Source organism: Osmerus mordax, chromosome 1 (genome assembly GCF_038355195.1).
Source record: "Osmerus mordax isolate fOsmMor3 chromosome 1, fOsmMor3.pri, whole genome shotgun sequence".
In the NCBI taxonomy this organism is placed as follows: domain Eukaryota; kingdom Metazoa; phylum Chordata; class Actinopteri; order Osmeriformes; family Osmeridae; genus Osmerus; species Osmerus mordax.
The window spans coordinates 18226817-18251705 of NC_090050.1; the positions used below are offsets into that span (position 1 = coordinate 18226817).

The window sequence follows — 24889 nt, forward strand, 5'->3', positions numbered from 1 at the left end:
GCTTCCCCTCTGTCCTGAGAATCTCTTAGAGTCAGTCCTCGGCTCCTTCTATCGCAAGCATCTCACACAAGAAAACAGCCTTTTTTTCCACTCTTCCCCCTTTTAATCACTCACCTTTCCTCTTCTCCCTGTTTCTCTTTTCCCTTCCCATCCATGTCCTTTCTCCTCCCTCCATCCATTTCTCCTCTGTCCTCTGTTTTGTTCTTCACACCTACACAGGACAGTGTGTACTGAACAGAAAGAGAGAAGGGAGAGGCCTGGCTATCTGTGGTTTCTGTGTTGATGATGGTCATTTGCATTTTAGCCTTAGTGTTAAGATACACATTAAAATACACATACAGTACATGCACACATACAGATTCACACATTTAGTTTCTTCAGAGACCTGGTACAATTATGTGTTTAAGAGCGAAACACTTCTTACTGGGGTCTGATCTGAAAAGTCTACCTTTTGTCTACCAAACACTAACACACACCTCCCCCTTTCTCTCTTCCTCTTTCTTATCCCTCACTTCCTGGTATTCTCAGACACCGACTCTCATTTCAGAGTTCCCTTTTGACATGCTCACAGTAAGGAACACTTGGGGGTGGGGTGAGGGCATCACTATCTCTTTTTCCTCTCTGTGCTCTCCAGCTGCCTTTAAAGCATGCCCTTCGCAAGGCAGGCCTATTTTGCTGCAGTTATTACAGGCCACAACCCTTCTCCCCAAGAATAATCCCCTGCACTGCCCAGATGAAACTGAAGCTGGGTCCTGTTATAGACCACTGGTCAGCCTGATTTCATTTTGAATTCCTTGGATTTACTGGCAGCATGCCCAACATTGGACATGGGTGAACCCAGTAACCTTCCAGTGCACAAACACACACATAAGCACACAACAATAGATTCTGTCTTCCAATTAGCTTAGAGACAAAACAATGGTACCTGTGAGACATCAGCTCCATAAAAACACAACTAACTAACAAACGTAAAGCAGTAAAAGCATACAGTTCACCTCTCTCTCTCTCTCTCTCTCTCTCTCTCTCTCTCTCTCTCTCTCTCTCTCTCTCTCTCTCTCTCTCTCTCTCACAGACACACACACAGACTGTTTCTGGCTCTCACTTGCTCTCTCTCTTTCGCACTCAAACACACACAAATCAGTAATAAAACCCCATTGCCGCCCAATAAACATTGTAGACTCTAAGGCTGTGCTCAGTGAACACAATGTTCTGCCTGATAGATTGAGAGCCTCCTCCACACACACAGCCATCTGGATGTACAGCTTCACAATGGCCATGTACAACCAGTGCCATAATGGTAGAAAAAAGGCCGTAGTGTGTACAGGTCCATGTTTGATTGGGTGTGTGTAGTCTTTGGAATGCTGAAATCATCCTTCATGCAGCTCATGTATTTTTAAGTCTGAGAGCTCAGAGGGTTAATTCACATTATTCTGGTGTTTTTCTCTCCTTCGTTCATATCATCTCTGCAGCTCAGCCGCAACCTCTCAAATCAGACAGCAAAAAACAGACTCACAAAACGTGAGCTCAAAAAGATAGTACACAATGGAGGAGAGCACATCATCAATCAGTCTTCTTGAATTTCAAACACACGTAAGCACACACACACACACATACAGTAAATATACACATCCACAAAAGCACAGCATGTAAAGGGTCTGTCATCCATGAAATGGCTGGCTTTCACTAGGCCTACCACTACCATGTGACCATTAGAGGAATGTCCCTCTCTGTGTTTTCATCCCTGAACTGTGGCAGGAGCACAGAGGGGCCTGCACAGAGAGCACAGCCTGCAGCCCTGTCACGCGCTGGCCTTCTCACTCTGCCTAAAGGCCCTTGGAGGACAGGAGGATGCAGGGAAAGGGATGAGGAGGAGGGGAAGATGAGGGGAGAGAATGAGCAGGGGGGACACCAGGAGGAGAAGACAGTTACAGTGGATAACGACTGCAACAATTTGTTGAATTTGTTGGGGAGAATAACACCATCGGATAACACAATGCAAGGACATGCTGTCTCCCTCGGAGTCTCTGTCAGTACATTGTCCTGAGTGTGTATGTGCATGACCGTGTGTGCATGTGAAGACAGCCTCTCACGTTTGAGTCACACTGACATTCCAGTGCCCCCTGATGAACAAGGGTTTGTTTGAGTAGGACGGCTGCTTAGCCTACTTCTGATGCCAGGTCCTCTTCTGCCCTACTCAGTTGGAAAGAATGTCCCACTTTTTTACACAAATGCCAAACACACACACTCTCAAGCTCCTGACCCACTGACACATGCCATACAGGATGCTCCAGTTGTCCCACACAGAGAGAGAGAGAGAGAGAGAGAGAGAGAGAGAGAGAGAGAGTGACTGGTTCTGAATGGACTTATTAGTAATTTGGCGAAGGACCCACTTCCTTACAGACAGAACGTCATTCTTCTTTCACCAGGACTCTTTCTGAGACAAGCGACCCCACACTGGAAACACACACATAGACATGAACAGACAGGCACACAGGCATGCATGCATCCACACACACATAAATACACGCCGACCCGCAGTGGTGGTCCAAATAAGGTGGGCTCAGAGAGTCCTGTGTCTGGTTACAGAGCAATGGTGAAAAAAACTAGGGCCTATTCACGGAGTGTGTGAGCATGTGTGTTTGATGACCCAGAAAATGGCTTATGAGGGCAACTAAGAACAAGCCTGAACAGAGACTTTACTGTGTGTGACCTTTCTACACGTGTGTCCTTAACAGATTCCATGAAAGGTCATACATAATGTTTATGTTTGGACATTCAATCCTATTGGCCTCCTCGTCTACTCGCCTGCCTACTGACGTCACCATGACAACCTGCACACCTGTTACCTCCCCCTCTCAACTTCAAGAGCAGGCCAGGTGCAGGGCGAGAGAAGGTTAACCCCTTTGTGCTCTCTCTCTCTTTCTCTCTCTGTCTCCTTCACTCTGTCTAGTTCTCTCTCGCTCTCACTCTTTCTGTCTGTCTATGTCTCTCTTTCTTGTTGGGCAGAGTCTCCTAATCCAGTAATCCATGTTAATCCACATCAGATTACCAGGGGGAAAAGAGCCACTTTGTGCACAAGATTACCCTTCAACAGAAATCATACCCATACAGATGGTTGTGTGCGGGAAGGGGTTGTTAAACTATGCTGGGTACTCTAATGAACGGCTGTTCAGATACCCCCCTCGCCTCTCTCTCCCCCTTTCTGTACATTAGCTAAGGTCAGGCCTGTACTCCTCTAATCCTGCCAGTCTGATCCCTGTCACATCTATGATCTGCTCACAACCTACTGCCCCACTGCCACTGCTTCACGTACACACACTCCCTCCATGCGGTCTACTGCAGTTCCTCCATATAGTCTACTGCCCCTGCAGTTCCTCCATATAGTCTACTGCCCCTGCAGTTCCTCCATATAGTCTACTGCCCCTGAGGTTCCTCCATATAGTCTACTGCCCCTGCAGTTCCTCCATATAGTCTACTGCCCCTGCAGTTCCTCCATATAGTCTACTGCCCCTGCAGTTCCTCCATCTAGTCTACTGCCCCTGCAGTTCCTCCATCTAGTCTACTGCCCCTGCAGTTCCTCCATCTAGTCTACTGCCCCTGCAGTTCCTCCATATAGTCTACTGCCCCTGCAGTTCCTCAATATAGTCTACTGCCCCTGCAGTTCCTCCATATAGTTTACTGCCCCTGCAGTTCCTCCATATAGTCTACTGTACCTGCAGTTCCTCCATATAGTCTACTGCCCCTGCAGTACCTTCATACAGTTTATTGTCTCTGCCCTCCTACTCCTCACAGTTGAATGCCCCTCCACACATATACCCCTGCTCCTCTTTAGCTTCTCTCTCTCAGCCCCTCCGAGGCAGGTGACACAGACCATCACGTCCAGTGTGTTGGTGTGGCCAGGAGTCTGGAAAGGACGAGTTTGTCATGTGTTCCTAGAGTCCTGTGCAATCTGAACGCCCCACTGAGCACTATTTTTACCTTGGCGAGTTACCCCTCCTGCCTTAACACACATACACACTCACTCACATAGACTCATATGCTGTCTTAGTAGGATACTCCTCTCTCTCCACCATGCCTTTATATGGTTGTATGTGGCAGACCAGCCCGCCCTGTCCTTTGCCAGATTTCCATACCATGACCCTTTGCTTACCACACGTACTGCCCCTTCGTATCTGCCTCACCACAAACTTTGTACTCTTCCACACGCACGCAGCCATGCACGCAGCCATGCGCACACACAAGCGTGCGCATACACACACGTGCACTCACACACGCATACCTTTTCACTGTCCAGGAGAGAAATAGGAAAAGACTAGCGTACAGTGAGACAGTATATCATTACAGTGCAGTAACTCTACATACCCACTGACACAAGACGTATTGAAGTTTCCACTTTCCATAAAATTGTCTGACAGAATTAGGAATATCAGGCCCTTTATCTCAGTACACGTACGACTCAGTATGTGTCCTGACACCGGTTACCTGTGAACCAAGAAAAGAACCCCAATTTCTGGTTTTGTGTGAGTGTCTGTTTGAGACTCTGTGTGTATAACAAGCATCTCCATTATCCTTGGCCAGTAAACACCAACCACCATCAACTAGGTTTATATTTCAGGGACGGTGCATCCAGGATTCCCTACAACAGAGGTAACAGGGAGGTCATGTCCAATTGAGTCATATTGAGACACATCTATTGCAGGGTTTTATAGAATTGTGACAAGAACAATGTCTATTTTTTATCTATCTATTGCTTGAAACAATCAGAAAAACGACTTTTATCATGGCAGATCTGTGTGTGAGCTGCTGTTTGGTGTTTCACTTTGCCTCCCGGCACGTAATGAGCAGGTTTTTATTTAGACCAGTGTTTCAGGGCCCCATGACTGCTCCCAGCAGGAGAAGATTTACAATAACACTGCAGAAATGTTTGAATTATTCAAGCTCTGTTGATGGACCTATTACCACACTCCATGAACATGTTTCTCTGTGTGTGTGTGTGTGTGTGCATGTGTGCGTGTGTGTGGTTGAAAGGTTCAGAACCCAAATCCATTAACATGAAGTCCCGTGAGTGGAGTTCTCCACTCCGCATGTTCTTGTGCTGTTCTCTCACTGTTATTCTCTTCTCTATCTGGAAGGCTGTGCTCTATTATAAACCAACAGACACGCATGTTTTGGATCTGAGTGGATGCTTCTTTGTGGCTTGCTAAGAAATGCTTAGCATGCAACTGCTAATTATAAATCAGACTACATCAAAGAACAATCTTCTCCTCTCCTCTCCTCTCCCTCTCCTCTGCTCTGCTCTGCTCTGCTCTCCTCTCCTCTCCTCTGCTCTGCTCTCCTCTGCTCTCCTCTGCTCTCCTCTGCTCTCCTGTCCTCTGCTCTGCTCTCCTCTGCTCTCCTCTGCTCTGCTCTCCTCTCCTCTCCTCTCCTCTCCTCTCCTCTCCCTCTCCTCTGCTCTGCTCTCCTCTGCTCTCCTGTCCTCTGCTCTCCTCTGCTTTGCTCTCCTCTCCTCTCCCTCTCCTCTGCTCTGCTCTGCTCTCCTCTGCTCTCCTGTCCTCTGCTCTCCTCTGCTTTGCTCTCCTCTCCTCTCCCTCTCCTCTGCTCTCCTCTGCTCTCCTGTCCTCTGCTCTCCTGTCCTCTGCTCTCCTCTCCTCTCCCTCTCCTCTGCTCTGCTCTCCTCTGCTCTCCTGTCCTCTGCTCTGCTCTGCTCTCCTCTCCCTCTCCTCTGCTCTCCTCTGCTCTCCTGTCCTCTGCTCTGCTCTGCTCTGCTCTCCTCTCCTCTCCCTCTCCTCTGCTCTCCTCTGCTCTCCTGTCCTCTCCCTCTCCTCTGCTCTGCTCTCCTCTGCTCTCCTGTCCTCTCCCTCTCCTCTGCTCTGCTCTCCCCTTCCCTCCCAGGGTGAGTTGGGGTGGGTTCCTGTCAGCACCAGATTGAAGCAGGGTCCTTCAGACTCAGGCCTCTTCGCACTGACATGGAAAAAACACTCAGGACAAAGACTCCCACAGCTGCTGTGAGGGATAAGAGAGGGAGGAGAGAAAAGAGAGGAGAGAGGTCTGCAGTACTGACTATGTGGGGGCAACAGTGCTGTTTTGGGACAGAACACACAACATAATTCAGTTTAAACATTGACACAATACAAAACAAACAGATACTCCCAAATGTTGGTTTGTCTGTGGCTGAGTTGTTTCTGGTGTGTCCTTGTGATGACGAGTTGTTTTATCTTGTGTTTGGTGGTTAAGGGACTATATGAATAGAGGGTTTCTTCCCATAGCTCGGCGAGACAGTGCTCCTGCTGTCACCTAGATATGGTAATGAGCACATAATCCACTCAGCAAGCAGCAGAGACCTTAAGAGAGCATGCCGAAATGACAGACTGCCAAACAGACAGGTATGCAGACAAGAATACACTGTCTGGCTTGATGGAGGATTTGAGACACATATTGATGTCCTCTTGCGTGCTTGACCTGCAGTTACACTATGATCCCAAACGTGTCAAGACATGTGCATGACTTGTGTGTGTGTGTTTACTTCAAGACTGTGCCTCTCCTTCCGCAAACACTCACACATGTACTACGTACACACAGAATGCTGAAACAGGATCAAATAGGTAGGCAGATGCACACAGGAACAGACGAGGGGAGGGGCAGATGAACAGACATGGAGTCTAGGCTGGTGGCTAGGAAGTGACCTCCAGGTCATCTGTCTCCAGCTTCTTTGAGAGCTCTCTCCTGTCTCCATGAAACCAAACACCCCCCCCTGAAATAACCTGTTCACCTAGCAACACAAGACTCCAGCAGCAACACCTCCTCTGGTACCTTCACAGACAATGACGTCCACTTCCAACCTCATCTCCCCCGGCTACTGTTTCTGTGCTTGCATCAGTTGAACTCCTTCATTGTTAGCCTTCTTCCTGGATACAGGCATGGAACAACACAGCAGGCCAGCCCTGCTGTGTCTGGCTGGCAGAGCAGCAGTGAGTTTACCTCAGTGTCAGGATGAAGATGGAGTACCCCCTGGTTGTCTGGCCCACTGCACTGCAGTACCATCATGTAGGGGACCACTGACAGATATCCCATACACTACCCCCCCCCCCCCCTTCTTTGCAGAAGGGCTGGGATAGAGAAAAAGGAGAGAGTGTGAGGGAGGGACAGAAAAAGAGCGAGAATAAGAGGTAAAGTGGTAGAAGATGCTGACTTATTGATGAGGATTCCCTTTATAAAGGCATTTTACATCCTTGTGTTTGTAGCTCTCACTGTTTGTGCATCTCTTTTTATATCTCCACAAACCCAATGACACTCTTTGGATTTCAGAAGTCTTCAGTAGATCACCTCAAAGACTTAAAACACAGCTTTTTGGTGCCACTGATTACCCTTGTGAAGGTTGCATCTGGTGTTGCTATGTAGACATGGTAGCATGAAGCTCCAGGATAGATGGTGAAATAAACACACGCACGCACTCTGAATCAGACACATCTCTACAGACAGACAGTGAGTCATCTTCTATTCCAGACATTTGCGACCTGACAAGCCCACGTAAACAGATGAACAGAATACTGACCTGGTGAATGCCCACAGGATGGGATACCAGGCCTGTCTCCAAGGAGTTTAACAGGGGCTTCCAATGCCATGGAGACTCTGTAATGTAAACCAGGAACACAGGAAATATATTTGGCTGTTTGAGTTTGCACAACAACATATTCTCTAACAGGACATTGCCCACAATCTTTCTCAGAAAGCCACCACCAAAATTCCTTGTGAGCACCCGACTCAAGCGTGTGCACAGACACACTTTTGCAGTCGTGTGAGTTGGTGTGGAATGTGGAATGGTGGGTTGGGTGGGCAAATGTTCCTGAAACTCAGCCCCACCTCTCACAACGATCTGCATCTGTTCTGCCTGTGTGGGCATGTGCTCAAGTTTGTCTGTGTGTGTTTGTGTATGTGTGTGTGTGGGTCAACTCAGCTGTGCATTAGAGTCATTGTGTTTGCATGGGTGTGTAAAAAGTCATCTGCCAGCCTGAGCACATTGGGGCATGTGTTTTCTGAGGAAAGAAGTGTGTGTATGTGAGGGGGAGGGGGGTCCATCTCTGGTTACAACTTCAGTCAGCTGTCCTCAGTCTAATGGACTTCAGCCAGGTGACACACACACAGACAAGGTGATCACAAACTCTGTGACTGTCTGGCTCTGCTGTCTTCTACACAAGTTAGGCATGGTTTCCATCACATACAGTGTCTGCAGTGTGTAAATGTAGAAAGTTACATGACTGGATGTTTGTGAGTGTGTGTGCGTGTGACAGAGAGAGAGAGAGAGAGAGAGAGAGAGAGAGAGAGAGAGAGAGAGAGAGAGAGAGAGAGAGAGAGAGAGAGAGAGAGAGAGAGAGAGAGAGAGAGAGAGAGAGAGAGAGAGAGAGAGAGAGAGAGAGAGAGAGAGAGAGAGAGAGAGAGAGAGAGAGAGAGAGAGAGAGAGAGAGAGAGAGAGAGAGGAAGAGGAGTGGTAATCTAGGTCAGATTGTGGAGAGAGAGAGAGAAAAGAGGAAGAGTAACTTGCGTCAGAGCAATGAGTCATAGCTGTAGCCTACCCAGAGATATCAAAAGCAGACAATAGTCCCATAGACAACTGCATCACGACCTGAAACCCCGCCTCCACTGCCACATCAGCACTGTCACTCTCCTAGAGATCTCTAACTACATAACATTCCAAAAAATATGTTACATCTAACATTTCTCAGACAAGTCATACCCAGACCATGCAGTGAGCAGATAATGACTAGACCCCTCACCCCAACACACACTCACTCAACTTGAAAGTGTCGAGGCTCCATATGGTCAGCAGGCTAAGACTCTAACCCCCCTCAGGGAACTTCTGAGAGGAGGAGAGAGGAGTAAACGAAGAGAGGAGGGGAGGAGAGCAGAGAATAGAGGAAAAGCAGTTAATAATATAACATTAATAGGAGGGTGATGTCTGGGAGAGATAAGACCAGAGTCAGTGTGGCAGTGGGTGAGGTCTTCCATCTGGTCCTGAGAGCTGGACTGGCCTGTAATGACATTGTTTTAATCTGCTTTATGTACAAATACACACACCATGTACACACACCATGTGTGTGTGTGGCGGTACTGGGTTATCTCTCTAGCTCATACTCTTTGATTTGGGGATCAAGCAACAGGAAAACAGGATTTGATATGACTCAGTGAAACTCACACAGCCCTGTGAACACATACTATGTTTGAAGACTGACACCAAACCGGTTCTGTGTGTATGTGTAATTATCTGACTGAGTCCTGTGCCAGGTCCTCTCTCTTACCAGAACTCAGCAAACAGAAGGTGACTAAACCCCCATCAACTGCACCTCACAGAAATATGACTTTTCCATCAACAGAGTTGTTTTCTGTTTACCAGGGCAGCAGAGACGGAAGTGGGTAAGAGAAGGAGCAGAAAACACCAATGTGTATTTCTTGTTAGAGACTAAAGTAGTTTTTAGCAAAAAACAAGTTAAACCAGACTAACCAACCCCACATGCATTGGATTAGACAATAACAGTAAGCCTGCCTGGCTGATTTGATTGCATATTTAAAGCTACACACACACACACACACACACACACACACTGGCCTTAGCCCTGGTTGTTAAATGTTTAGCGTCTGGTCTGGCGAATTATATGGAAAAAGTTTCTTAAGTGGTGATGTCATTGGGACAGCAGGCAGGATCTCCAGAGCTCAGAGCTCTCTCCCTGACATACATAGACTCGCACAGTGGCAGGGCAGACAGCAAACAGATGGAGGTGTCTGCCTATCTATGGCTGGTCTCTGAATCCATGCACACTTCGCCTCAAACCATTTATACTGGGTCAAATACAGTGTCTATTTATACCTGTGTTTGTCAGACCCTGTAAACTGAAGCGTGGCTGTGTTTTAAGTCTCTTAAACGGGCACAGGGCAAACAAACACCCCTCAATAGTAGGTCAGATGTCAAAGGTCAGCAATGAACCAATCAGGCTACTCCTCCTCCCAATGGTGCAACCAACGTGATGTGGTCAATGAACTAAAAATGACCTTCTACGTGTCAGTCAAGGACACAGACAGCTAGGAGTGTTAACAAGATTAACTTTTTGATCCAAATGATTGACCGTTTGTGAGGCATACAGAAACAACTTGGGTTCAGTTAATATTCATTTTATTTTCATTCTTAAATCTTAAAAAAGAAACTATTACAAGTTCATTTGGTTACTGTACAGTTTCTCTTCTCATGGTTGCTGTGTCTTTACATCAGTTCTGATTTCATGCCGAAAGAGCTAACAGCCTCCTACTAACTCACACACCACTAGTACAACAGGACAGCATACCAACATCTGCATTTCCATCGGTCATCATGTTCAGCACACAGCAGTAGGAACCATCTCTATCAAAAAGAAAGGAACAGAAGGAGTAGAAAACCCTGACAGTGTCACAGAGAGAAAGCGAAAGAGACAAGGGAGAGGAAAGAGAGTGAAGAGATGGGTGGCTTGAGGTTTTACCCTGAACTCTTGAGTGGTCTGGTCCATACAACATGCACCTGGTATAAATGTGTGTGTGTGTGTGCGTCTTGGAGTGGGAAGGTGGGTAAAAGCACCATTATTCACAGTGTGTAAGTTAGAGTATCCCTGCCAAAGCCCTATGAGAGAGAGAGAGAGAGAGAGAGAGAGAGAGAGAGGAAGAGAGAGAGAGGAAGAGAGAGAGAGAGAGGAAGAGGAGTGGTAATCTAGGTCAGATTGTGGAGCAGGCCACCATCCACAGGACACATCCACACGCGAGAGCACTCTCACAGGACAGAAGACTGCAAATACATTGGAGCTGATAAGGGATGTATCAAATATTTGTCCCTGAAAAAGTCCTTATACCCTCAGCACATAATAATCCCTCTCCTCTGGGATAAATCTGCATCTTTAACCCTTTTAGTCCTGGCTCATACTGTCTGCATTCCCGCCTCTCCGGACAACCCTCCCCCACCACCCTCCCTCCACACCTCCACCACCCTCCCTCCACACCTCCACCACCCTCCCTCCACACCTCCACCACCCTCCCTCCACACCTCCACCACCCTCCCTCCACACCTCCACCACCCTCCCTCCACACCTCCACCACCCTCCCTCCACACCTCCACCACCCTCCCTATACATCTCCACAAGCACCAATGTGTGACCGGGCCGAGCGGCATGCGTTACACTGTACCTCTCGCCTTCAAACACCAACATTCCAAACACCAACATTCCAAACACTCAACATTGAAGTGCGTGCTCGCGTGTCTGTAAGTGTATATTGCCATAATGTTCTGTGTGTATGTGTGTTCCTGTCTCTTTCTCTTACACACACCCAGCAGCCTCATGCAAACGACTTTGACCAGTACTAAGAGAAACAGTCCCATCCGTGAGAGAGGACTGGAGAGACGTTCCTCCTCTCTCCCTCTCACACCGTCCTTCAGACAGAGGGATGTTGGGGACAGAAATAGTCCATCCCATATCTCCTCTATGCCTCACACACTGGTACAACATTCCAGACACACACAACACACTCACACACTCACTGACATGCAAGGAACAGAGAGCAGAAGAGGAAAAATCTGATAGAAAGATGAGAGGTGGATGTACTGTTTACCTAACAACAGCCAATCACTATGTAGCAATTTGGTTACGTGTGTGTGTCTGTGAGCTGCTTAAGCAGATCCTAAATCATGATTCATTAACTCTGAAATCCAAGATAATTGAACATAGTTTTTTTGCTACCTGATACAACAGTCATCTTTTAGCCCTTAGGATTTTCACACATTTAAAACGCCATCCTCAGAAGGATGGTGAGATATGAGCGTTGAGAGAGTGTGTGTGAGTGCCCGTGCAGGTGTGCTTTAGTGCGTGATTTGTGGGACGCACACACGTGAGAACACACATACGCAAGTAAAATATCCACTGGTCTCCAGCACAGACAACTCACTCCACAGCGCGGTTATCAGGAAATAAAAGATCTTCCACCATGGCTGTCACAGAGAAAGCAAACAGCCACTCAGTCAATCTGCTGTAGAAAAACCTTTATAGAGTCTTTGTAATTGTTCAGCTCATATAAAGGTTCCAAATCCAAGACCCTGGGTGTCGACACCCACTTTGTAGAAAACAGAAATACAACCAAACAAATTTAAAACCTACGCTACACTCCTGGCCACTGTCCCTTACTCCCCCGGAGCGAGGGATGAAGAGGAGGTGGAGGAGGGGTTAAGGGACTTGTCTCTCTAGGAGACAAGCTTGGGCAGGACGGTGCGCAGGGGTATGCTTCCCCCAGAGTCTCCCATCATGTTGCTCCTCAGTTTGTTGTTGGTGGCTGTGGTGGTCCCCAGACCAGGGCCCCCCTTGGCCAGGATGGAGGGGAAGGAGGTGCTGTGGTGCTCAGGCAGCCTCTTCACCACGCCCCCATGGCTCTTCTCCGTCACGGGCAGGGACTTGGGCAGGCGGCGGTACAGCCAGGGATGGCGCAGTGCCTGGGCAGGCGTGAGGCGGGACGAGGGGTCCCAGTCCAGACACTTCTTAATGAAGTCAGTGAAGGTGGGGTCCTCGCAGCCCTTCAGGGCGGAGCTCCACTCCTTGCTGCCCGGGGGGCCTCTCATCTTCCCTCGACGGGAGCGGGCGCCCGTCAGGACGGTGGCGCCCGTCGGCAGAGTGTTGGCCCCGCAGTAGCGCGGGTGGCCCTTCGAGTTGATGAAGTTCTTGGCCCGTTTGGCCTGTTCAAGGATCTTCTGCGGAGGCATGCCCAGCAGCTCCATGACGCAGGCCAGCTGGTCCCCCTCGTCCTCCCCGGGGAACAGGGGGTAGCCCGTCAGCAGCTCGGCCAGGATGCAGCCGAAGCTCCACATGTCGATGGGCAGGCCGTAGCGGGAGCCCAGGATCACCTCGGGGGCCCGGTAGAACCGGGACTGGATGTAGGTGTAAACCCGCTGGTGCTCAAAGCAGCTGGAGCCAAAGTCGATCACCTTGAAGAGAGAGAGACAAGGAAGGGAGACGTCAGCTGTGTCTGGGGTACGTCCCAGAGTGTCGTCGAGCTGTGTGAGTGTGGGTGTGGCAGGTGTGCTAACAGGAGAAGCTGCTCGTGTACCTTGATGCCACTGCGTCCCTGCTGCTTGAGAAGGATGTTCTCTGGCTTCAGGTCGCAGTGGATGATCCTGTGCCGGTTCAGGGCATCCAGACACTGCAGGATGGAGTGGGCGAACTTTCTGACCAGAGGCAGAGAGAAGCCCTGGAACTTGTTCCTCTTGATCAACTCGTACAGGTTCATGCTCAGCAGCTCAAAGGTCATGCAGATGTGGTTCCTGAAGGTGAAGTTCTCCAGCATGTGGACCACGTTCATGGTGCCGGTGCGGTCCTGCTTGCGCAGGTGCTCCAGGATGCGGATCTCCTCCTGGGCTTGCCGGTGGAACCGCTTTTCGTTGCGGACCATCTTGAGGGCCAGGTGCTGCTGCAGCTTGTGGTCGTAGACCTTGGCCACCTGGCCGAAGCTGCCCTTCCCAATCACCTGGAGCAAACAGCGAGGGCCCTTCCAGTTAGCCTCAACGTTACAGCAGTTGGCTACCTTATTCATCCACAGAGATCTGGGGAAGGACTTTGCAGCAAAGGGTCGAGTGTGAACGTGTGTGTGTTACCTTGAGGAACTCGTAGCGGAAGGCTAGGTGGTCGTGTGGAACATGGATGTAGCCCCCTTGTTCGTCGTCGAAGCCTCCGTTATTGTTGCCCCCGGCGACTGCTGGCCTCTTCTTGGCGTTGGGTCCCAGGAAGTAAATCTCAGGGTAGGAGTGGATCTCAGTCTGCTCCAGGGGGGTCAGCTGGGAGCGGTACTGTCTCAGGGCCTGCTCCGGGGTCAGGGGCCCACACAGCTTCCCCGTCACAGCACCGTTCAACGTCCCATTGGTCCCCCGGGGCCCCGAGGAGTCTGTGGAGCCCTTGCTGGAGCCCGTGCTGTCAGAACCACACAGCAACAGGTTAGCGGTTAGCTTGTCTCCAGAAGCCCTGGGATTATTATGGACCGACCAATGCTACAGGCTAATAAAGTGACAACCATGACAAACCAACATGTGTGTGTGTGTGTAAGACGTGTGGGCTTCTCTTACCTATCCACACTCCGCTCCTTGGACAGGCTTGGTACCGGGGCCGGCTTACCAGGAGCCTGGGCTGTCACGGTCCCGTTCTGAGCCGTCGCCGTGGAAACAGCATTTATCTTGCGGTTGTAGGTGGAGTCCTCATACAAGTACTTCACCTTCAGCTGACCTCCACGGACCCCCACCTGATCCTTCATCGCCCCCTTGTTACTGACCTGGAAGAGGGGGAGGGGGAAACGTGAGACGTGCTTCTTTTTTTTACCATCCATCATATTGTTGTGTTGAACAGAGTGCTGTCCTAAGGATGAGCGTGTCCAGCTAGTGGCATCGTCTGTGACCAGATACTGAATGGTAGGCAGGTCTGACGGGGACACAGTACAGAAATATTATGGAGATTGATCCAGGGAGGGGGTCTCTTCCCTCCCTCCTTCCACATCCTACTCTGCCTGAGGTCCATCCAGCCCAGGCTCTCGAGGCTGGCCTCTGGCTATGGAGGAATACTAATACACAGAACCCCTGTGGCAAGGCTAGGCCCAGGCTGTGTCCATTACAGCTGATTTGCAAGAGCTACTAGGTGAGGGAGAACCAGTGAAACCAGATCTAGTTTATTTTTTGCTTCCTGCTCTGACAAGCAAATATTCTAATACATACAACACCATGTGACCTTTAGTCCAATTACAAAGCAGTGCGGTCCTGATTGTGCTTTATCTGTGTGTGTGTGTGTGTGTGTGTGTGAGTCTCTGAGGCTTAACTACACACAAACAGAGAGCAGAGTGCCATCCTACCAGCCTGTGGCCAGGGCATGCAGACAGGTGCTGTGGGTGGCACTGTGTGAACCGGGTCATCACAGTTTGGTGAGACTGGGAGCAGCAATGTAGTTTCACTTTGGCCATACGGTACATGGCTTTCACCCACCCCAGGAATTCATTCTTTCTCTCCACCAGCGGAAAGAAGAACCCTCCACATGATTATGGTGCGCAGGGGAAACGACTGTCATTAAAGTTAGATTACACTCTGGTAAAGGAGGAGGGAGCGGCCCTGTTAATATGGCACACTACTATACACATTGCTGTGGGCTTCTGGGAACATTCATATTACATGAGCTCATGGTCTCTTCTTCTTCTCTCTCTCTCTATCTCTCTCTCTCTCTCTCTCTCTCTCTCTCTCTGTAAACCAACGATGGAGTGTGGCATTGGATAGTCTAACACAAACCCTTCCTTAAACTCTCTGACTCATATTAATGTTACATATTACATCTGTAATACACACTTACCTTACATATATCCTATTTTCTATATGAAAACAAGTCAGACTTTTTCATCTGGATTATAAAGGAGCTTGTGTATAGCCAACAGTGTGACAATCTGACATTGACTCTGTACTTCACACAGCAGGACTGGGTCAATAGGACAAGATTGAAAGGAGGTCAGTAGATAAAATCATGCAAACAATCGTTTGATAAACTGAAGTGAGTGATGATGTGTCCTGCTGGACAAGGGCTGCGTGCGGAGGCATGTTTAGGTATGTGTGTTTGTGTGTGACTGACCAGTAGGCCTGAACCCAAAATAGAAGTGTTGCAGTGTTGGAGGAATTCCTCTAAGAGCATATAGCTAAGCACTGTACCTCCATAACTTCAAACACGATTCCCTGAATGTAACCCTAACCCTAGCACAACCATACAGCTGCATCCTTCTCCAAGTGCCATCTCCTGAACCACATTACATGGAATGTACTTAAAGACTGGTTAGACAGTTGCTTTGACATTCAGGAAAATGTGTGGGGGGGCATACTTCTGCAGATCTACTGCATGTGATTTTAAAGATAACATGGACACTGGGTTTGGCCAAAACATTCTGTGAGAGATTGTCTGTTTACATTCAGACACAAAATGGCTGTGGGTGGGACTTCTCATCAAAAACTTTCAGAAACCAAAAAACACGCCATAAATAGACCGAACTCTACTTTCAATCAAATATATTACAGTTATGAGTAAATGTGTTTTTGTGATACTGTGGTTGAAACCTGTTCTAGATGATCGATCAGCTAACACGTGCACATGTGCATGATAACAAAGCTGCTATAGTTCAAACTCCAACTGTGATTAGTTATTGACCATTGAAAGGAAAGTATAAAACGAACTCAGCATATTAGACAAATAGCCTACAGTGTGTGTGTGTGTGCGCGTTAGATAGGAAAGAGATTGAGATTATGGCCAGGTGATTTAGAGTGTACTCGATGGGCTGAGCCGAGGGGCAGATGGAACAGTGTTAATCTCTCTGCCCTGGGAGAAACACTGCCGGTTCCTTCTCACTGTGCCTCTCTCACTAACATGCACCCCTCATCAAGTCTTATAGCTTCCACACACACCTCCACAACTCACCCAGAGATAAACAGTTCAGCCAGAAAGACAAAGAGAGGGAGAGGGAGGGAGGAACATGCCGGGCGGATTTCTTCCTGCTCTCTGTGCTGCTATTCCACTCTCTTCTCTGTAGAACTACAGCACGTCTGACAAGTCCTACGACACACACTTCATTTCTGACATTCATTCCAACTTTCCAAACGCCGAGGCCAGAGGTAACAGTATGTGCAACTAGGCAAACATAAGTCACACAGTGTTCTGGTAGAATACTGTGCATACGTTTACATTTAGTCATTTAGCAGGAATCTTATCCAGAGCAACTTACAGTAAGTACATTCCCCCGAGGAAAGTAGGGTGAAGTGCCTTGCCCAAGGACACAACTTCATTTCGCACGGCCGGGAATCAAACCAGCGACCTTCTGATTACTAGCCCGATTCTCTAACCGCTCAGCCACCTGACTCCCCCAGCATACAGACAGGCTCGCAGCAGACAAAGAGGATGTTTGTATATGTTTGTATTGGGACTCTGAACAGTAGAAGTGGATGAGAGATGGTGGAGGTCAGGATGACCCTCGCCAGGAGAGGAGGGGGAGGGGGTTAGGGTTAGAGGAGGGGGGGACGTTGATTAGTGATGTGTTAGTGGGTCAGATTTTCGGGCCCAGTAAATCTTTACAATCTATCAGACTAGCCCCGTCTCCTGCTTGTGTATGCATGTGTGTGTTTCCTGGAGGTAAACAAGCTCCCTTCTTTGAATGGAACATGAGCTGATTACATACTGAAGACATTGCTGGGCCTCTTTCACCATTGCTGCACATGACCCCCCTGACACCCTGAAACACGGTCTGTTCATCTCCTTCACCACCCACTTCACTCATTATCTCATGATCTTAACTGACTTGGATAGGTTTCCATCCAGGCTTCCACCACACTCACCTATCCAGTCTGGCAAGGTTGAATGAGTAGTTGAGGAGGGATGCATTTTTGGGGCTAGGGCGTGAGCAGTGTTGAATCATCTTAATAACAGGATGTCAACAGTAACGGTGTGTTTCCAGGCAGGGTATCCAGACTGTGTGTGTGTGTGAGTGTACTTACTGAGTGTTTGGGTATGGGTGGTAACCCTGAGGGGCTGTTGGCGTCCGGTTCGTCCTTCAGCAGGTGGTCTGTTCTCATGTACGAGTCATACAGCCCATCCCCATGGCGCGCTGGCGGAAGCAAGAAGACAAAAACTTTAGACTGTGAACCTTTTTGGTAGCTATCCTTGACATGTCCTCACAGACCACACATCTCCTCAAACAGCCTGCACGGGGGGACGACGTTTAGGGAGGATTTAGACCTGCTTGTTTAAACAGAGACAGACCTGTGGTCCACAGGTTTTCATCTCAACATAAGCTCCAAAGCTTAGGCTAGTTTAATTGACCCAAACAATTGTGTTCGGCTAACATTAGACAGGCTAATTCAACGTTGTTCGCTTGCTAACCCATGATAGAGTCCAGACCAGCTTAGACAGAGCTTACAGTGCTGGAGAGCTAGCGTTGCAAGTGGTATTATTGGCCTAATGGAGCAAGCAGATGCCTCTGTGACGACAGCATCTTTCCGTCCGTCCATCTGTCCACTAAGGCCAGGCCACTTACAGACACAGGTGTGTTCGCAAATAGATTGATTATACGGAAGGGCTCTGATCACTGAAAGGCCTTGTCTGACAGCAGCGGATTAATGCTATTCCGCTGACCTCAACAGCAGTCAGCGGAACAATGGCACACGTGTGCTTGTGACAGAAGATGAAGGAACCCTCCAAATCTGCCAGATTTTCATCATTGATGAATGACGATAACCCCAGAAATATGGTCTAGCAATTAAGTTAGCATTCTACTTAAATGGAGGCAAACGCAGCTAGCTAGTGGCTTCATAGAGAGCAGTGGCGTGCTGGTTGGTGCCGGCTGGCTGGCTTTGCCCTCATAGGGAGTTTGTTACCAGGTTGCAGGTGCGTCACAGCTCCTATCCCCAGTCCTGGTCCTGTCAACATAAGGACTCAGAGGGAGGCTAATCCTGCTGCCTGGATACAGACGCATTAGAACTGGATGTGCGCACACACTCCGTAGCATTAGAACTGGATGTGCGCACACTGTAGCATTAGAACTGGATGTGCGCACAAACTCTGTAGCATTAGAACTGGATGTGCGCACACTGTAGCATTAGAACTGGATGTGCGCACACACTCTGTAGCATTAGAACTGGATGCTGTGCATACACTCTGTAGCATTAGAACTGGATGTGCGCACACACTCTGTAGCATTAGAACTGGATGCTGTGCATACACTCTGTAGCATTAGAACTGGATGCTGTGCACACACTTCAACAAGTAGGGAGTCAGGTGGCTGAGCGGTGAGGGAATCGGGCTAGTAATCCGAAGGTTGCCAGTTCGATTCCCGGTCATGCCAACTGACGTTGTGTCCTTGGGCAAGGCACTTCACCCTACTTGCCTCGGGGGAATGTCCCTGTACTTACTGTAAGTCGCTCTGGATAAGAGCATCTGCTAAATGACTAAATGTAAATGTAAGTACACAGGGCCCATTAGGGATGCAGACTAATGACTCACTAGGGGCTCAGAACTTTCCACACAGCAACACACCCCACTGTACAAACACTGTTCAAACCTAAGAGTCAAAGCTCCCAATATAAGACTTCCCCATACTTCCACCTCAGAGTTTCTGCCGAACACAAACCAAAGCTCAGCAGAATGCCTTCAAACCAAGTCCTTCTATTCTTCCTCACACTGAGAGGCTTTGAAACACAGCACTGGCAGCCAGGGTAGAGCTGGGGGAGAACAAGGTTCAGACAAACAGACACCAGATCATATGTCATAACGCAGGGAGAGGGGTGTCGAGCAGAGCAGAGGGGAGGAGCTACGGAGAGGGTTTCCTGTGCTTCCCAGTACAGTATTCTGAACAGAACGTCCCCTTGCCGTCAGGCTGCTCTATGGCCTATGTTATCTAACACACAAGCTACACATGGTGCCAATCAACAGCACCAGGTAGAGTAAAGGAAGCCATTCCGAAACATGTCCACCTGAAACAACACACATCCACAATCAATAATACCCTGATCATTAGCAGTGTAGTTACTATGATTAGGAGGAAATATGGACAATGTTTTGGAACAACTAAAAGAGACACTTTGTCTTTCCACTCCACAAAACTAAGGTGAACGAGTCGTTATCGATAGCATCACAAGGCTACCGCTTCGCTTACAATGGAAGAGACCTGCAAACAACAGCTCAGCGTTTTCTGTCTTCTCAGCAGTATTTACAAACAACTCTCAAACAAGAGTTGTGACTACAACTTGCTGCTGTTAAGAGAAACGTTTACAGCATGCACGTAGAATTGATCACATTTAGACTGTGACATCATCTGTATCTATGTACTGACAGTGATTTATACATAACAGTCACTAAATAATGTGTGCGTGTCTCTGTGTCTAACAATTGTGACGCTTGTGAATTGGGATGGGGACTAGCAATGTGAACATGAACACATTTCTATCGTTAGCGATATCAAAACGGATGACAAATAGAGGAAGAAATGTCGAATGTAACTTAATAAACATGTATTTACCTGCTGTTATTGGCCCCTCTGGTTTTCTGCTTAATATCATCATGATTGCAAATTAAAGTTGATGCCAGCATCCGAAGTCACGTTGAAATAAAAAATAAAAATCCTCAGAGCAACTCACTTAGCAGTTGTGTATTGTATTCTTTGTAGTAGCATTGGTATATAGCTAACTAGCAAGCGGCGGCCGGGATCAAGTGACTCCTGAGTCAACTTCGAGGAATATAAAATAATTACTTTAACAGTTGTACTTTGTACTTACTATTACCTACCTATACATTCTCGTTATGCTCTCCCAAAACCAACAACACCCAAACTCAGTTGTCTTTCATTTCCCCTCGCTAGCTATCGTTAGCCCTGGCTTCAGCGTGAAAAAGTTCTGGTGATGCCTTTGGCAGTGGGGGTCGTTTCCAGCTAGCAGAGGCACAAAAACACCCGTCCGCGTGAGCGACGCTCCCTGCTTCGTCAATAAGAGGTTGAGTCCAAAAACTACAGGTTGGTGATCTAACCCGAGTGCCCCTCGCCTTTCTCTGTCGATTGATTATTGTATCGATCAAGAGAATCATCCCCGTTCTTGTTACTCTTGTCTTTGTAGCAAAAAGTGCTACTGCTTTTGGCTAGCTGCTCGGTTCACTGATCGGTCCCAAGATTCACCCTCCTTCCGGACAGCTTGGGAAGCTGTTTTCGCTTGAGAGGGGGGCTAGCTATTGCAGGCTAGGCAAATAGCTTTCTAGCCATCTGCATTTAGGGCAATACCCCCTAATAACCGCAGAAAACAAAACCACGGACATAACTTTCGGAGGATATCTTCACTATGCGCCGGAGCAATACAACGGGAATGTTTAATCCGTCTTCTCTGCTGTACGAGTATCAAATTCGATATGATTCTTCTTATGGTTGCTAAGGGCGTCTTCTAGGGAGCTCAGACTAGCGGTAGCGTCACCAAACAGACAGCAGTGGGGGGATGGAGTAAGGCGTGGCTAAAAGAAACCTCATCTTGGCTCAAGTCATGGTTTCCAGTGTCCCAACTGTTCTTTTCTGTCCTATGGTGCCTACATGTGGTGAATGACGAACTTTGAGCCAGTATGGCGGTTTGTGTGACAAACCCTCAGCCTACTAATTTAACATTAAGCTGACCACTCGTTTTATGATCAATGTTTTAATTGTTTTGGTATTTCTTGAGTTCGTAATCTTAAATCAGCCCACACATTACAGTTTTTCCCCATTGCTTTGGCTCATTTGACGAAACAGAAATGACATTCTCAAAACAACACGTGCAAACCTCCAAACCACTGGGCACTTGTTCACAAACGATTGGAATTTTTCATTCCTTTAATCAAATTGCAATTGTATTAGCACATCCTCGTAAATGACAAGTGTAATTGCCTACAGTTTGCACAAATTTCAAATGATTTAGCACATCTTTGAAATGGTTAAGTACAATTGCCTTCAGTTAGGCCAATTACCAATTGAATATATCTTGCTGGTCTAAACTGACTGTTGTTTCTCAGTCAAGTGGTTATTTGCTGCAAAACATATTGGCATAATTTCCTTGTGTACATCGTCACCTGCACAATAGTTCACTCCACTGTCAAAATCTTTCAGGCACATAATACCATGAAAAACATCATGGTATATACTGTAATATGGATCTCTTGGATCAACTGGTTACAGTCATTGTCAGGTGCAACTAGAACTTTACTAAACAAGGGGACACATCCGATCACCAATCACACAGTAAGTTTAGTTTGCTGACAGGAGCTATCCAGGAGTATAAATGCTTCCATCAAATATATAGAGCTTGTCCCAGGCCAGCTCGGGGGCAACATCACCATGTGTGCTGACATTTCAGAGAATGGTGTAGTCAGCCACATTCCCAGTCTTGGCCCATACAATACCCAGAAGCACCTGGTGTTCTTGGACCACCTGCACTCCGATCTTATCCCTCTACATGCGAGGGGTTTGGTAGGGCCTCACTTGCTTACATTTGTCATTGTGTGGGACAATGTAAGCTTCCACCGTGGCCCACTCATCAGGGTTCACTGCCCATCCAAGAATGCTTATGGTGCTCATCCCCTTACTCCCCATTCCTCAATCCTATCGAGGAGTTTTTTTCTGCATGTAGGTGGAGGGTCTATGAGCATTGGGCTCAAAACCAGAGGTCCCTGCTCCAGGCAATGGATGCTGCTTGTGATCATGTCACAGCAGATCAGTGTAGGGGATGGTTGCGGCATGCACAATGATTCTACCCCTGTTGCATCGCAAGGGAGAACATCAGATGTGATGTCGATGAAATCTGTGGCCAGACAGACAGGAGCATGAGGATGAGCAGGAAAGTGAGGACGACAACTAGTGAAACTCCAGCTTTGCTTTACTTTCTTACTGTATGTGTTGGTAGTGTAGGTTATACATAATGTTAGTTTTGATGTGCTTATTGTATGACATTATATTGTGCTGTACACATTTCATGTTACAGTAACCACAATGTATGGCAATTACAGTAACAATTTCCAAAGCAGTGTGAGTGCAATATGTGATGTGAAACCTTGTAGGCTACTCTTGAATTACTGTAATATTTTTTCTGTTTGATACACATTTACATTTTATATTTATTCATTTAGCAGACACTTTTATCCAAAGCGACTTCCAAGAGAGAACTTTACAAAAGTGCATAAAGTCAATGATCATAAACAATGAGGTAGCCCCAAAAACATTGTGGGTAGCCAAAACATGAAGCATACATTGTGAAAAGCAAATAAGTGCCAATGGGAAGAAACATAGTTCTTGAAGGTGGAGGTGGGGAGGTGATTCCACCATTGGGCGGCCAGACAGGAGAAGAGCTTGGGTTGGGAGCGGGCGCTCTTGAGAGGTGGGACCACCAGACGGTTGTCAGAAAAAGACCGTAGGTGGCGGGTGGGGGTGTAAGGCTGGAGGAGAGACTTGATGTAGTCGGGTGCAATCCCGTTCACCACTCCGAAGGTCAGTACCAGGGTCTTGAATCTGATACCGGCCGTGATTGGAAGCCAGTGGAGGGAGATGAGGAGCGGGGTAACATGGAAGCGTCTGGGTAGATTGAAGACACATAGTATTCTGGAAAGAAAACATCTACTACAGTAACTGTAGCACAGTGCACATGAGGGATATTTTTAAGGTCCACTGCCATACTGACAAAACATCTAATCATTTTGACCTGCAGTGTTTACACAATGCCAAAGGGACTTTTCATTTTGGGGGCACTGACTATTTCTATGAGAAAAGGATTTAGTTTTGACTGATGAGTTGTCTGTTTTAGGAGAAAGATGACCCTTTGCAGGTGTGCCATGGTGTTTTGCTGAACCATCTAGGTTATTTTGGCAAATGTATTTAAAGCTTTGAGAATGTCCTCTTTTTTCTCGAGAGATGAGCCAAAGCAATCGAGAAGGAACTTTTCAATTTGGGGGCACTGACTATTTATATGAGAAAATTATTTGGTTTTGAAGCATGAGTTAACTGTTTTGGGTGAGATATGACCTTTTGAAGGTGATCTATGTATTTGTGCTGAACCATATTGGCTATTTTGCCAGATGCACTTAGAGCTTTGAGAATGTAATTTCTGTTTCAAGAATTGAGCCAAAGCAATGGAGAAAATCTGTAATATTGAGTAAGATAAACTCAACATTTTGAATGTGGGAGACATATGGACCATTGCTCTGCTATGTGGTCATATAACCCAGACAAAACACAAGTCACCCATAGTGAGCGAGTAGAGTTATTGAAAGACACTGAGAAAGGAGGAGGATGCTAAAATTGGTGCAAGCAGGCGGTCATGCTAATTTTAGCTCTCTTTCAGAGGTGTGAAGTGGGGTTGGTCTTTATTTATGGCCAAATATAAACATAGTGACACAGTTTCAGACTGACCTCTCAGCAGCTGCTGGCCCATATGGTCAGTTTGGCAGGGTGACAGGCAGGTCGAAGACGAAGAAGAGTTTTAGAATAGTAATGATGAAAATGGGAACGTGGCATGTCAAGTGATATAGCGTATTGATCCATCTAGATAAGAAAGGGTGGAGGGGACTACACATGCGGCCTTGGCTTCTGTTTCTGCTTTATCAGTTCTTGGGCTCCTTGACAAACATACACACCAACCGCTTTTTAAAACTTGTGAAACTACTCGAACTATGCTAATTTGGAAAGACCATTGCTATCAGACTAATTTGCCATCTAAAGGCAGCACAGTACAGAAGAAACTTAAGTGGTTGAGGTTAATTGAACATTAAAATCTCTGAGCCAACGCACACACACACACACACACACACACACACACACACACACACACACACACACACACACACACACACACACACACACACACACACACACACACACACACACACACACACACACACACACACACACACACACACACACACAAATAACAGCTGGCAGGTGCACTGCCCTCTGCTGTTGTCTTAAGAATGGGACAGTTAGGTGTTGCTTAAGAAATGTATATAGTCAGATTGAGAGCCCCCTCTATTGGTCATTTTAAATTAGTACATTCCATTAGTTAATGATACCGCAGATGGAGGCTGAATTCTCATATTGTAAAACACATCTATATTTGGGGTTTAATAAATTACTGATAATTTACCTTCATGTCAGTTTCTTTACTACTGAACTAGCATTTTAGCGCTAATATATGAGGGTGAAAATACTGGAAATGTGAGTGAGTAAAGTTTGCTTTCTACTGTGAACTTTGGATACTGCGAGTAATTTTAAGTTTCATGACTCAGAGGGAAACTTCAGTTCAACCAAACCATTTAGAAAGAGGAACAGGTCTGTTTAGACAGAA

General features: G+C 47.4%; 1 protein-coding gene across 3 annotated transcripts; it reads right to left on the bottom strand.

Annotated features, from left to right (window-relative positions):
• Nucleotides 1–11128: 11128 nt before the first annotated feature.
• dyrk3 (dual specificity tyrosine phosphorylation regulated kinase 3) lies at nt 11129–20948 on the bottom strand. Of its 3 annotated transcripts, none has more exons than XM_067242963.1 (7): nt 20334–20948; nt 20068–20093; nt 17549–17658; nt 14111–14313; nt 13646–13958; nt 13102–13518; nt 11129–12979 (listed from the first exon to the last, which is right to left on the bottom strand). In XM_067242963.1, exons 1-7 carry the CDS (start codon nt 20339–20341, stop codon nt 12245–12247), a joined length of 1812 nt encoding a protein of 603 aa, XP_067099064.1. In that variant the 5' UTR covers nt 20342–20948; the 3' UTR covers nt 11129–12244. The 3 variants fall into 3 exon arrangements, with proteins under 3 accessions (XP_067099064.1, XP_067099056.1, XP_067099047.1); XM_067242955.1 differs by having other exon boundaries at nt 20068–20096; XM_067242946.1 differs by having other exon boundaries at nt 20068–20948.
• Between the last annotated feature and the right edge of the window lie 3941 nt (nt 20949–24889).

Excerpts from the sequence above, each read along its gene's own strand:
- dyrk3 (XM_067242946.1), bottom strand. The coding sequence starts at position 20,110 with ATGATGATATTAAGCAGAAAACCAGAGGGGCCAATAACAGCAG. Across the intron at positions 14,314-17,548 it reads CACCCATACCCAAACACTCA|GTCAGTAACAAGGGGGCGAT; the intron begins GTAAGTACACTC and ends CCCCTCTTCCAG. Across the intron at positions 13,519-13,645 it reads TCCGCTACGAGTTCCTCAAG|GTGATTGGGAAGGGCAGCTT; the intron begins GTAACACACACA and ends TGTTTGCTCCAG.